This window comes from Myotis yumanensis, unplaced genomic scaffold (genome assembly GCF_028538775.1).
Source record: "Myotis yumanensis isolate MYYU_CA2020_CCGP unplaced genomic scaffold, mMyoYum1.0.hap1 SCAF_12, whole genome shotgun sequence".
In the NCBI taxonomy this organism is placed as follows: Eukaryota; Metazoa; Chordata; class Mammalia; order Chiroptera; family Vespertilionidae; genus Myotis; species Myotis yumanensis.
In genome coordinates, this window is record NW_027223763.1 from 8,827,950 (window position 1) to 8,841,521 (window position 13,572).

Genomic DNA, 13,572 nt, shown 5'->3' on the forward strand with positions numbered 1-13,572 from the left:
TCACTTCCAAATAGCACATTGAGTAATCAACGTTGTGGACAGTGAGATGGAGCTGATTAAGACGAAAACGGTCTCCACAGCCCCCTGCAGCAAGCTGCTCGCGCCTGGAACTCATCAAGGCCCATAGCATCGGCTGCCAGCTCGCGGCCAGTCCATCACTGAAGCCGTTTCTCCCTATCCAGATGATGTCCATCTGTCCACTCGTCTACCCGTTCGTTCAACAATATCTTTGAAAACCAACTAGATGTGAGCTGCTTAGGGTTTTGAAAAGAGGCCTTTAACGGATCTCCATGCTAATTCTTGTTGACTTGAATTCCAAAAATGAATTTTTTTCCTCTGTTGAATTTTCTTCCTGAACCGACAGTAGGTGCCCTGGCCCCTTAAAACCATTTGATGGCGATTGGGAGAACACTTCAGAAAGACTTCTGGGAAAAGCTTCCCCTCTGTTTTCCAGTTAACATTAGCTAATTAATAGTCAGTGACTATTTCTCCCAAGAACTTGTAGCTACTCCCAGTATCCAGGACGGCTGATGGGCTGCCCGGAACACTCCTTAGGGGAAGAGTTGGTGTTGGCAGAGGTCAGGCCGCAGGGCTGGGTCAGAGGCCAGTTAGCAGCAAGTACAGCCATGCTCCCCTCCTGTTCTGGGCCTCTTTGGCTGCTGTTGGTTTCTCCTTCACAGAATGGGGACTCGAGCTCAGAAAGTGTACTTGACCCATGTCCCAGGGTCATCCAGTTCGAAAGTGGCAGGGCCAGGGCTCCGATGCTGCTTGATTTCATTCTCTCAGTTACACTCTGTTGTCAATCTGCTTTGCCTAGGCAGCTCCAGGTCCTAAAATGACTTGTCCCCCATACCACCCTTCCATTCTGGTTCCCTGGAGTTGGGAACCGGAGCTGTTCAGTCATCTTCCTGCCAAAGAAGCAGTGTCCACTGGAGCCTGAGTGTCTCCATCTGGGACGGAACGAGAAACAACACTGACTGACCATCACTTAATATTGTGAAGGGAGGGGTGGCTTTCCCATTTAGCAGATGGAGAGCTGAGACTCCGAGGGAGACTTTCAGTAACTTGCCCAAGGCCTCCAGGCTTGAAAGTGGCGGGATCTGCTGGCTGAGGACAGAGGCCTCGCCCTTTCTTCTGCACCATCCAGGCTTTCTGTTAAGAACCCAATATGCTCTGGCTGGTGTGCTCAATGGTTAGAGTGATGGCCCTTGCACCAAAGGGTCATGGGTTTGATTCCCAGTCAAGGGCACATACCTGGTTCTATCCCCAACCCAGTCAGGGCACGTGCAGGAGGCAACCAATCAATGTGTCTGTCTCAATCGATTTCTTTCTCTCTCCCCTCCCTCCCTTCCACTCTTTCTAAAAATCAATGAAAAAAAATATCCTCAGGTAAGGGTTAACAACAACAAAAAATGAACCTAATATGACTGCTCTACTCTGAGTGGTGAGGACAGTGGCAGCCACAGGGGACACTGTGAGGTTCACAGCTCCCCACCTGTTAGAGGTGGGCCTTGGTGGTTTCAGCCGCAATGTGTGTGGCTACCAGGCCCCAACTTATTTTCCTTTTGGCCTGTCAGTTATAAGGGGATTGGCCTTCGAACTTGAAGCTCAGAAGCAGCCGAGAGCAAGCTCTTAAAGGCAGCACTATGCTCAGTACGGCCCGCCCCTCAGGACCACACACAGAGGCCAGAGGCAGGGAGTGACCTGCTGGTCCCCAGGTGCCTCTCTGCCAGGATGCCCGTCCTTCTTTCACTGCAGGAGGGGACGGGCAGCACAGAGTTGCTGTGAGAACAGAAGGAGATCGTTACATACAGGCTTTGCCTCCCTTAATCTTCACAACAACCCAGAAGGGTCGGTGGTCTTCTGAGTCGTAATGGCTAAGGGGCTTGGGTGCGTGTACATTGGATCCGAGATGCCCCCAGTCCTGGCCAGCTGCAGAGCCTGGGCGCTTCCAGCTGCACACCGTGTCTCACCTCTAACGGTGACACAAAACACCCTCCAGTCCCACAAGTCTTGACTGGCTGCGGGACGGTTGTTTGAAGTCTCATTGTACTAAGTAAGAGCAGTCCAGATTCATCCACCAGATGCTCACGAGCCATGGCCCTGCACCCCTCGGCCAGATCCATGCAAAATCTGTTCTTTCCAAATGATTTTATTTACTCGTAAAAATAACCCAATAGCCCTATGGAATAGACCAATTCACTCTGAATCCCACCACTTCAACCACTTAGCAGCATTCCTGCAGACTCGTGGCGTTCCTTTTCCCGTGTCTGTGTGCAGACCTGCGGCTTCCCTGAGAAGCCCATCCTGGGCACTGGCCCCGCGTCCTGTAGCCCCTGCTGCTGGTGACCGGAAGATCCCGTCGCGCGGATGTGCGTGACCTACCTCACCACGCCCCTCAGGCTGGGTCTGCAGACTGTCCCAGCTTTTCACCAACATGAAAAACGCCAGAGTGAGGTCCTTGTTCTCCAAGCGTTTCCTCACTTTACATCATTATGAGAAACAGAATGATTAACAGCTACCATTAACTGAGAACCACATGTAAGCACTTTACATCCTCTGTTCCATTGAGTCCTCACGAGAAATCTGGGCGGGGCGGAGGGAGGAGTATCATTAGCTCTGTTTTATGGAAGAGGTAACCAAGACCCGGAGAGGTTGTCACCGCCCTGGGTTGCACAGCTAGTTAGCGGCAGAGCTGAGCTTTAGAAGTCTCTCTAACGCCAGAATCCGTATCCCAAACCAGTTAGAGAGGCAGGTTTCTGCTCTGTGTTGCTAAATAATTTTCTAAAAGACTCGTGCCACTTTACACTCCCCCCAGAACTGTGGGCTCCCTGAGAATCTGGGCCAGGCCAGTTCCCATATTCTCCCTGTGCCCACTCCCTCTGCAGGACCAGAGGACTGTGTGGCTGGTGCTAGAAACCCTTCCAGCCAAGGAGAAATGCTGCAGGTTGTGCTGGCTGGACAGACAGTCTGTCCACCGAGCAGCCAGCCCACGCTGCACAGGAATGGAGATCTGAACTGCACTGCGCGACCCCAGCACCCAAAGGCCCGGGAGGTTACATCAGGTCAGAAGAGCTGCCAGGAGCAGTTGGTGAGCGCTCTGCCCTGGGGCCGGCCTCAGAAGTATCTGTGCAGCCCAGTTGCACACACGCTCTGGCAGGAGGTAATGTGATATGTGCTGCTGCACACGGTCCCCTCAGGACCCGGGCCCAGCACGGCCCTGCGCAGCCTCAGTGTGGATCACGACCGGTGACAGGCGTGGAGCTCCTTCCCTCCTACCTGACCCAGAGCTGCCCTGGGTGTGGTCACTGAGCTCTGCTGGGCGATAGCCTGGTGCACGAGTGGAGCTTCAGCATCTGACAGACCTGGGTCAGACCTGGGCAAGTCTCTGCCCCCTGGTGTTAAAGACCATGCCTGTTAGCATCCCAAGAAACAGGACTCGGGAGCCTGCCCGCAGCAGCCACACTAACGTCCTAAGTCAGCCAGTCTCCCTCCTGCCACCTCCTGCAGCCACTGCCACAGCCTCAACAATCCGACCTCCCCCCACACCTGCCCCCCGACACCCACAATTCCCCGGGCTTCTCCTGTGTAGCACTGACCTGCTGTGTTGTAGCTTTTACCTCACAGGCAGGTGTGCACACCTGGCAAAGCCACGTGTCCTTCAACTCCAGGACCAGAGCCTGGCCCAGGCCTCTGCTCAGGGATGTTTACTGAATGAATGAACAAAGGAACCACTGAAGACAGGTTGAAGCTTACAGCCCAGCACCCTGGAGGCAGGGGAGGGGTATCAGTTAACAGCCACAGAGGTGTAAAGAGCACCTGCTCTGTGCCAGGCGTGATTAGGATGTGAATGTGAAGCCACCAGCACCTCCCTGCCCTGGCCTTCTAGGAGCCAGAAACTGCGATCAGCCCAGCAGCAAGGATTCAAGATGCCAGCTGGGTCCTGGGGCCCAGGGGGGAGGGGCAGCTGTCTGGGTACTACCCCCTGGCAGACTGCCAGGCCCCAGTCTCTGAATAGCCAAACACTGAGCAGAAGGCCACAGACCCAATTAGCAAGGCCAGGGGCTCCTGCCCTGACATGGCCCCTCCTTCTCCAACAGTGGGTCCTGGGCCCCAGGGACAAAGACAAGCCAGGAGCCAGGAGCCAGAAGCCAGACGTGGAACCTGAGCCCAGACTGGAAAAGCACGGAAGCGCACCAGCCCAGGGAACACAGGCCACTGGGAGGCAAGGACCTTTCCCAGGAGCTGTCCCCATCGGGGGAGTCAGTTCCAGCTGAAAACCAGGCCGTCAGGTGCCCCAGGAAAAGTGCTTCATCCTCAGGACACTATTGATTGTAGGCACCTCTGAAAGGCTGTGGCCCAGGAAGGGCTTCTCGGGGCATCTGGGGCATGGGTATGGACATGGGAGATTGACACTAGTGATTTTTGTTAAAAGAAGGTAGGAAGGAAGGAACATACAGGTTGATAAATAATTAAGTGGATGAATGAACGAAGGTTGGAAAGGCTAAAGGGCACAGCCAACCCAAGAGAGAGATCAAGGCCCAGCCAGGAGGCTTCCCTGCTGCCTGCCCAACCCTCACATCACCCCTAGCTTCCCACATGGCCTGCACCACCTGCTCCCTGCCAACCCCGCCCCAAACCTGCTCTCTGTGCCCACTCTTCCACAGGAACTCCTCTAGGCCATCTGCAGCCTCTGCCATGCTCCCGATTAGAAGCCCAGCCCCCATGTCACCTCCCAAGTGAGCCAGGGACACCCCAACCACTGCCCTCTGGCAGAGCAGGTCCCCATGGGGTGGGAAGGACCCAGTCTCACACTTAGACCAGCCCTCCTGACAGGAAGACACCCTCTCATTGGTGACTCTACAGCAGTTGGTCTCACATTATTGTTTTAAGTAGATATTTACAAATGAGTGTAAAGGTCCTGCGTCCAGCACATCTGTCTCCAGTTTCTCCTCCTGAGCACTGCCCTCGCCCTCACCCTGGGTCACATGAGGAATAGCTCCAGTGCAGTTCCCAGCTTCCTCCCGGGGTCCTGCACCGACCACGCTTCCCCCCAGGGACCCCTCTGGCTGGCTTCAGAGCCCTTGTCCGTCCTGTTAGCCTGTGTGCATGCTACGGTGTGGTCTGGAGCGTTGGCCCCGGGTCCTGGTGGTGGCGGGAAGGCACGGCAGGGTCCTCTCTTGCGTCTGATGTGCTGTGACAGGCCAGTGGGGGCAGTAACCTTACCTAGGAAGGTCTTTGAAGGCAGGGACCACCCTGTCCGTCCTGGCACACCTGGACAAGAATCTGTGTGGTGGCAGGTGAATGTGGCAGGTGGGTAGTAATCGAATGTTCACTAGGCACCAGGTGATAGGCAAAGACCTTTGCAAACATTTCATCCAGCTTTACGTAAAGACCACCAGGAGGGCTGTAGGCATCCCATTTTACAGATTGAGGCTCAGAGAATCCAATGACTTTCCCCGAGGTCTGGCTGGGGCATGGGGGTGTGGAAGGCTGGCTGGACAGACTGGGATCCACTGGCCTCGTCCTGGGGCCTGTCCCTGCTCATCAGCCGCACCAGAGCCACGTGATCAGGGACACCAGCGGCCATGACACCTACGAAGTAGGGATCCTTTGTGCTGGAGTGAAATGATCCTTGAAGAAATGATCACCCGCTCCCTTCACTACCTCCGGAGACCAAGTCCTCGCTGATTTTTTCCCTTCTTTATCTCAAGTACATTTAAATGTCAATTAAATTTGAAATATCTACATTTGTCAGCATTTCATTTTGGGCCAGCGTGACGTGCTGCTGATTTGTCCACGCGATGTGACACATGAAAAAAACTCTCGAGATGCAGATCTTCCTCATTAAAAAATAAGCCCGTGCGATCCCGGCGCAGCAGAGAGCCACGGAGCACGTCCCCGCTTCCTGACGCCGTGTCTCTGACATGGTATTTAAAAAGGAACAGCCGCACCTGTCACCACTGTCACATGCGCGCGCCAACCGGCGACACGTTAAACCAAACATTAGAAAGGGTTCGGGAAGTCATCTGCATGGGAGTCTGTGCCGAGACGGGGTAGGCAGAGGCGGGAGCAGCGTGGGGATGATGGGGTCTGGACAGTGATGGACAGCAGGCCTTTCTTTCCCGCCAAGACTCCGGCAGCCCTCGCTGGGTAGCCAGGCTCGCCATGACCTGCCTTCTCGCAGACAGCAATTTGTGTATAATAAAATCCAGGCAAGTGGTGGGTGGCAGACTGCAGGGTAGTAGCTGAATTGGGTTAATGAGGGAAGAGGTACACTTTTTTTTTCCCATATTCTGCCTTAAGCTAATAAAAAATTTAAACCTGGACATTTTCGACGGTTCATCCTTTATCTCTGACAAATATCTGACTGTATGTTTCATGGAAGAACATGAGCAGCTGAATTTAAATAGGTTTATTTTGAAATCTCACCTTTTATTGAAAGCGGAAGGGGAAACACCCTGCGCCTTATTTCATTGTTTCAGATCCACGAGAGGAAAGAGGCAGGATGGCAGAGTGGTTCAGAGCCAGGGAAATGCAGAGTCCCGGGCCCGCCTTCAGCTGCTGTGTGACCTTGGGCAGGCGGCTCCCTCTCTCTGAGCCTTGGCTTCTTTATCTGCAAGATGAGGGCGCGATAGGAGTTCATGAGCAGCTTCGGCAGCGCTTCGCTCGACGCCGTAAGCACTGCTGGTGTCCTCATCGTCCGCCCTGCGCCCTGCGCCCTGCGCCCTGCGCCTGGACCTGGAAAGCTCTGCTGGGACCAGACCACATGTCGAATTCTCATCTGAGAGCTCAGCAGTGATCAGGAGACACAGGGCCTCTTGTCGCAGCCATTGCCCAGCCAGCCTGGATGGCAGGAGAGCCGCTGGAGCGTGAGCTGGACATCGGGGCTCCCTCTCCCCCACACCCCAGCCCCGCTCCTGGACACGCCAGTGTGGGCAGGCACGGGATTTTATCGGCGACCGATGAAGCCAAGGGCCCTTTGCTCTCACACGATTCCCAGCACTCCTGGCAGGTTTAGTGGCGTTTGGTTCGTGTGCCAAGCTGTGGCCTCTGCTTTCTTGTCACTGCCGGGGAGGGGCGTGCGTGGATGGCTGTTGGGACGGCATTCAAGGTGGATTTGAGGGCCTCCCAGGAGCCTCGAGGTGCATCCCCTCCTACACCTACTGCCAGCCCGGCTGACAGAAAGGCGAGGGGCTGGGCTGTAATCCCTGCTCGTCACTTCCTGGCTGGGTTACTTGGCCACATCCCTCTCCTTTGCCAGTGACTCCAGTGCTCAGCTAGCACTGGGCCTGCTCACAACCGGCACCCAGGAAGGGCCTCTGGGTTGGGCACATGGTTGGACAGATGGATAGATGGACTATGACAGTCTCCCTCTCTGTAAAGTCAGTATATGGAGACCTTCCTGCTTGGTGTTGCGGGGGGTAGAAATGGCCTCTGTAAGCCCCTGGCACTGTGCCTACGTGTGGATATTATGTGAAACATTTTTCTGAGACTCCCACCTGCCCCACACCCCAAATGTGGTCCCAATCTATGGGTATCAGTGTCTCAGAGGATGGATGGGATGCTCAGAGCGGGGACCCTTTTATTCTGCAGCCACAGGCTGGTGAAAGGGACCGTGCTGTGTTGGGGCTCCAGGAAAATGAGTGAAACGGGGGGCACCTTGTCTCCCTTGCACACTGGCTTCCATTCATTCCGTCGTCAACTCTGATGGTGCTCATGCTGTGCCCCAGGTGGGGATAGAGAATGAGCCAGGCCCTGCCCTTGAGCCAGAAATAGAATTGCAAGAGGTTCAATGGTCTCCATGAAGCAGAGACACACGCAGCCTGCGGAGAAGCTGACCGTCGAGGGAGAAGACCGCAGCGGGAGCTCCAGGAGGGCTGAGCGTGCCATTGGGCTGTCTTCAGGAGCAGGCCGCGCCCAGCAGACCAGGCAGGTGGCGTAGGGGAGGGCAGGAGGCCGCACAGGTGGGCAGGGCCAGCTCCGTGTCTGCCCTGCGGGGAGCTCACCTTGGCACTGCCACTCTGCAGCCCTCACCCCGCCCATCTATACGTCATCCACAAAGGCCTGAACGCGTTATTCTCAATGCTTTACTCAGTGGGTTTACTCACCATCCAACTCATCGCCAAGAAATTGCGGTTCAGAGCAGCAGATTCACAGGCGTTAAGCAGGCGAGTGACAAGGCCGGGTTTGTGACTCAGAACAGGATTCCGGTGGCTGTGGAGAGTGGCCCTTCTCCGAGCCTTGTTGTATGTCCCGGAGGACATGGAGGAACAGCAGCCTCGTCCTGCAGTGAAACCTGCCTGCCCGCCTGAGCCAAAGCTCTCCCGTCCAGGAAGGGCCAAGGTGTGTCCCTACCCCTTGGAGGCAACCTGGGGAGGAGCCGAGAGGGGTGCTGTGGCTCACCCCCTCCCAGTGTGCACCCCGGCAAGTGGCTTCCCCTCTCTGCGCCTCGACCCGCACTTCAGTTGGAGGGACCGCTCTGCCTGGCTGACTTCCAGGGAGGAGCAGAGGACGCGGGGGCCAGGTGGGGCAGCTGGGGCCAGCTCCCTGCTCCTTCTGAAAGAACAGCGTGTTCCAGGTAACAGCTGGCTGGCAGACCATAGCTGAGAAGGCCGCAATCCACTCTCACAGCTGCTGCCCCGCACTCACCTTCCAGTGAGGTTCCCATGCACTTTTCTTAGACGTCATGTTCTCCTGAAATAAAACCTGAACGGAATTGCATCACATAAAGCAAAGAAAGGAGACTGCTGTGGTTGGGGTTGGGGGAGAGGAGATAGCCCCCCTCAGGCACCCCAGTTCCCACCCTCTCCCCAAACTTCACCATTGCCCCTAGGGATCCTCCGCATGTGCCCAGCCTGCTGTACAGGACAGGGACATGGACCACCCGCTCCCAGCCGGGTGCCCAAGCATCGGCTGCAGGGCTGGATTCTAACCGAGGTCTGACCGGTCCAGCTGGCCTCTCTCTAAGCAAGGCTCTCGTAGGCCCTGGCCCATGTGTAACTCACAGGAGCCGGCGTGGAGTTTCTCTGGGCTGTGTGTGTGTGTGTTGATAGAGGCAGAGCTCACAGGTGGTGACAAGAGAGATGTATTTTTTATAACAATGAATATTTAATTTACACATCACAGATGACAAAGATTCTCTGAAGAGCCATCTGAGGGAGATGCGGGAGCGGCTGCTCACCCAAAAGGGCACTCGAGCCCTCTTCCATGTGGCTCACTGCCTGCCTCGACTTTGTTTTCCTGATTATTGAAATAGATATGCATGTTGTAGAAAACTTAGATGACACAGAAAAATAAAAAGACTGCTCCAGTCGCTAGTGTAGACGTTCAGACACACCTTTCCAGCCTTTTTTCTGTGCATTTCCCATCGGCAGACAAGGGAGAGTGCAATATAATTGCCATTCTGCATTCTGGTTTTTAGGTTTTCCTTTATAAACATTACTAGTGACCTGGTGCATGGATTCGTGCACATTGAAAGGAAATTAAGTGGAAGGTGGCCGGTGGGGCGGGACGGGCCAGACACACCCTGGAGCCAACCTCCGGTGGTCCCTCCCCGGCCGGTGCACCTGGGGCAGTGTCTGCAGACTGAGCGGAGTCCCTCCAGCAGGTGGGGTCCCTTGGCCTGGCCTGTGGGGATGGGGCCGAAACTGGCAGTCTGACATCCCCCAAGGGGTCCCGGAGTTCGAGAGGGCACTCTGCAAAGTTGCTGTCACTCCGTAGCTCCTGCGTTGAGCGTCTGGCCCCTGGTGGTCAGTGCATGTCATAGCTACCGGCCGGTTGGCCAGTTGCTTAGGCTTTTATATATATAGTTACTGGAAGGTTAACATTCAGCCAACAGGGCCATCATTCACTTCACCAGCTTCCTGTTGCTGTAAGTCTAGGTTGTTTCATGTTTTAATATCACAAACGTGGCAGTGATGGGCACTGTGGGCAATCTTGGCCATGTTTAGGGTTATCTAGATGGCAGTGGGATTGTCAGGTCAGGGGTGACTGGATCGTGTGTTTAAGGCTCTTGACACGTGTGGCAAACCCACAATTTCTTTTCTGTTTGGGACCAGCTCCCTTGCCTCGGGGGCCCGCCTGCTCCCGTGCCACCAGCTTCACTGGCCCGTGGGGGCTGCTGATTGGGTCACATGGTGGAACTTACTGAGCTCCAGGAAGCCTCCACCCAAGTCTGCAGCGGAGGCCAGGCCAGGCCCGCCCCACCCCGTGGAGTCCTGGGGGTGCCTCCTAACTGTTCTCTTCTCTTGTCTTCCTCTGTCCCAGCCTGGTAAAGCCCTTGCAACACTATGCGGTCTTCCTGTCCGAGGACTCCTCTGACGATGAAAGCCAGCGGGAAGAGGGCCCGAGCCCTGGCTTCACCGAGAGCTTTTTCTTCTCCACTCCCTTTGAATGGTCTCTCCTTCCTTCTTTCCTTTCCCTGAGCTGGGCTGGGTGGCTCCCAGGGCCCTGGGGGTGGGGGTGGCCAGGACTGCTTGCCCTTGTGTGGGGAGGGTGTCTAGAGCTGCTGCCTTCGGTGCCCCAGTGCCAACCTGCAGGGTGGATGCTACCTCTGGGTGTTCATTGTGCCAGCCCCACAGGGCGTGAAGCCAACGAGGTGACAAGAGGGATGGGGTGTGAGGCAGTAGCATGGGTCCCCACTTCTTATACAGGGAAATGTGCTTGATTGTAAATGGAATGAATTGGTTGCCACAGTTAGCCCTGTGGTGATGCTCAAGGCCTCATCTCAGCACATCTTGGAAAGCCATAGAGATGGAGGGTCAAGTTTAAAACAAGAAAAATTTATGGAATGTGTGTATTAATGCTGGCATATCCAGACATTTTACTGATCCGTCTAACTTTAAAGTAATTTTATCATTGTTAGGTATAGCCTAAGCCTCATGCTGATTCCAGCTATCACCCAAAATTAAGCTTTTCTAGGCCCCTTCTTTGCCAGTTCTTGCCCCTCTGCCCACAAGTTTTCCAGAGCTGGGATTGAGCAATGGGATAGCATTTGTCAGTGTTTGTTAACAAGTTGTGGTGTTTTTAATGGGACCCTTTAAGGGAAGGAACTTGCCCTTTGCTGAAACGCAGTGGGCCTGCATAACCCCAGGGAGTGAATAGTTACAGTGTTTACAGAAATGGGGATTCTTCCCCCGTCTCCCTGCTCCGGTGACTCCCCCTGAACATAGGTGACAACCCATGGCTCCGCTCCTGCCCTGTGCCCCACCCCGGGGGAGGGAGGGAGGGTTCTGGCCTTTTCTGACCAGCTCACCGGAGACCACGGGCAGGCCGATCCCCTCCCTTGTCCTCACTTAGAAAGGGGTGGCCTACGCCAGTCTTGCCCAAGCTTCACCGGCCACCTTTCCATACGGTGTATCTTTTTCCTTAAAAAATTTTTGTTTAACTTTTAAAAATTGCCTTGTCCTAAGCAATAATATCTCTCATACCATAGGCTTAATGTATCAGCTGTTATTTCTACTACTAATTAAGAGCCATTGGAATAAGAAATGTTCACCCAGGTGCCACCTTAAAACCACCACCTTGCAGGTAAAGGCACTCTAGGTGACACCCAAGCGGAGCCCAGCAGGCTCGTGTTCTCTTTAAACCAGTTGGTGCCTTCAGTATTTATTTATTTATTTACTTATTTATTTAGGTGCCTTACATATTTAAATAATGGCTGTGCTCATTCCTTTAGCCAAGACCTATGAAAATATAGGCTTTTGTGCGTGTTTACAAAAGAACTGGGCCATCTTAAAACAAAATGGGTTCTTTTACATTAATACTATTTCCTTAAGTGTATGGAGCACACTGACTTTTCTCTGTCTCCTTCTTTGTGTTCAAACTTGGTTAAAGGGGCTTTAATTCCTTGTGCAGGTGGCTTAGTCATTAAGCGAGGGACTTTCAAATTCTCTCCTACTTGGCTTTCATTTTCACCTCTTACAAAGTGCTGTGTGACATGGGATAAGTTACTTAGCCTCTCTGAGCTTCAGCCTCCTCATCTATGAGATAGGGGTTTGAATCTACTTCCTGGGCTGCTTGTGTTGTTTCAGGAAGATGGTACAGGTTCCTGGAGCCCTTGCCAAGAGTCCAGGCTATACTGAGCCCCCTCCTCCCACTGTCCCCTGCTGGTTCCTGCAAGTGAGCCGTTGTCACCACCAGGTGGCCACCTTCCCCCACGTCACTGGAATCATGGGCGGTTTCTGGCTGAGCCAGAGGCCCCAGCCTTCCCCAGCCTTATTGTTAGAGGAAGACACTGCTCTGGCCCAGGCTCCGCTAGAGGTCAGGGTTTATCCAGCACCATCTCCACGTGCGCAGAGGTGCCCTGGGGTCAGGCTTGTGAGAAAGGAACCCTTTTCACTGAGCAGGGGTCCAGCTGCAAGGTTTTGGTGCATGAACGTACATGATGCTGCTAGCCTCTGCATGCCCACTGTGCACCAGGCACCGCTCACCTAATGCCCACCACTGCCTGCAAGGGAGGTGCACTGTGGAATGGGGAAGCCATTGAGGCTCAGAGAGGTTAAGTGACTTGCCCAAGGCCCCACAGCAAGAGATGGCACTGTCCGAGCTGGAACCAAGGTCAGCACAAGATTCCCCCTGAGGATCATGGGGTGTGCTGGGCAGCTGCCCTGGGGAGTTTCCCCGACTCAGTTCCCAAAAGCTGTTCCCAAGACCTGCCTGCCAAAGCTTAGGCCTGCGTCTGCCTGCCTGCTCCCTTTCCAGTCGTGCCCTGTTCCTTAGGCCTTGTCTGAATGGCTTGTGAGTCCACCAGCCATTTATCTGATGGTTTGGGAGAAACTAGGTGAGGCCCCCAGTGCCAGTTAGAGCCAAAGTGCTTTGCCCACGGTCCCACAGTGACCAGCAGAACTCAGATTTAGTCCCAGGTCTATCGGAGGCCACTGCCCAGACTGCTGCACTCAGGACCTCAGGACACTCCTGTGCCCAAGGCTCCTGAGTGGGATCCTCAAGACCTGGAAGTTCTTGGAGGTGGGGACTGCTTGCTCCTCCCAGAGGCTCTGGGTGGGAGAATCCAGCCTGCTCTGCTCTTCCCAGGCCACAGCCATATCGGACACTCAAGGAGTCGGACAGTGCAGAAGGCGAGGCAGAGAGCCCAGAGCAGCGAGCGAGGGAACTCATGGGCCCCGCCCCAGCTCCACCGGACCGGGCGGCCAGCGTCGACCTCCTGGAAGACATCTTCAGCAGCCTGGACATGGAGGTGCCACTGCAGCCCCTGGGCCAGGCCAAGAGCTTGGAGGACCTTCGAACTCCCAAAGACCTGAGGGAACAGTCGGGGACCTTTGACTATCAGGTACGGTGGGGGCGGGAGCGGGGGCGGGGGGGGGCCTGCTGGGACTGGAGCTTTCACACCTGCCGCAGGTCCCCCACGTGTCAGAGGGAGAAACTTTTCCAAGGCCCTCGGCCAATGCTCAGGGTCAGTCTCACTGCAAACCCTGCCAGGAGGGCCAGCGGCCACCGCCCCTCAGTGATCATTGGGGAAGATGCTAAGCCTGATGGAAGTCGGCCCCGCTGCCATCTGTGCACCAGAGAGAGGTGGCCGGTGCCCCAGGCTGCTCTCCCCAGCACCCCACC

At 55.1% G+C, this 13,572-nt stretch overlaps 1 protein-coding gene across 5 annotated transcripts in view; it reads left to right on the forward strand.

Moving 5' to 3' along the window:
• Positions 1–13,572, forward strand: part of DENND1A (DENN domain containing 1A) — a 461,262-nt gene that overhangs the window by 444,722 nt on the left and 2,968 nt on the right. For 3 of the 5 annotated variants that reach the window (XM_070430714.1, XM_070430712.1, XM_070430713.1), the window contains 2 exons: positions 10,270–10,398; positions 13,036–13,291. In XM_070430714.1, coding sequence (XP_070286815.1) covers positions 10,270–10,398; positions 13,036–13,291 — 385 coding nt within the window. The remainder of the gene's footprint in view (positions 1–10,269; positions 10,399–13,035; positions 13,292–13,572) is intronic. The other 2 variants (XM_070430715.1, XM_070430716.1) reach the window with 1 other exon arrangement.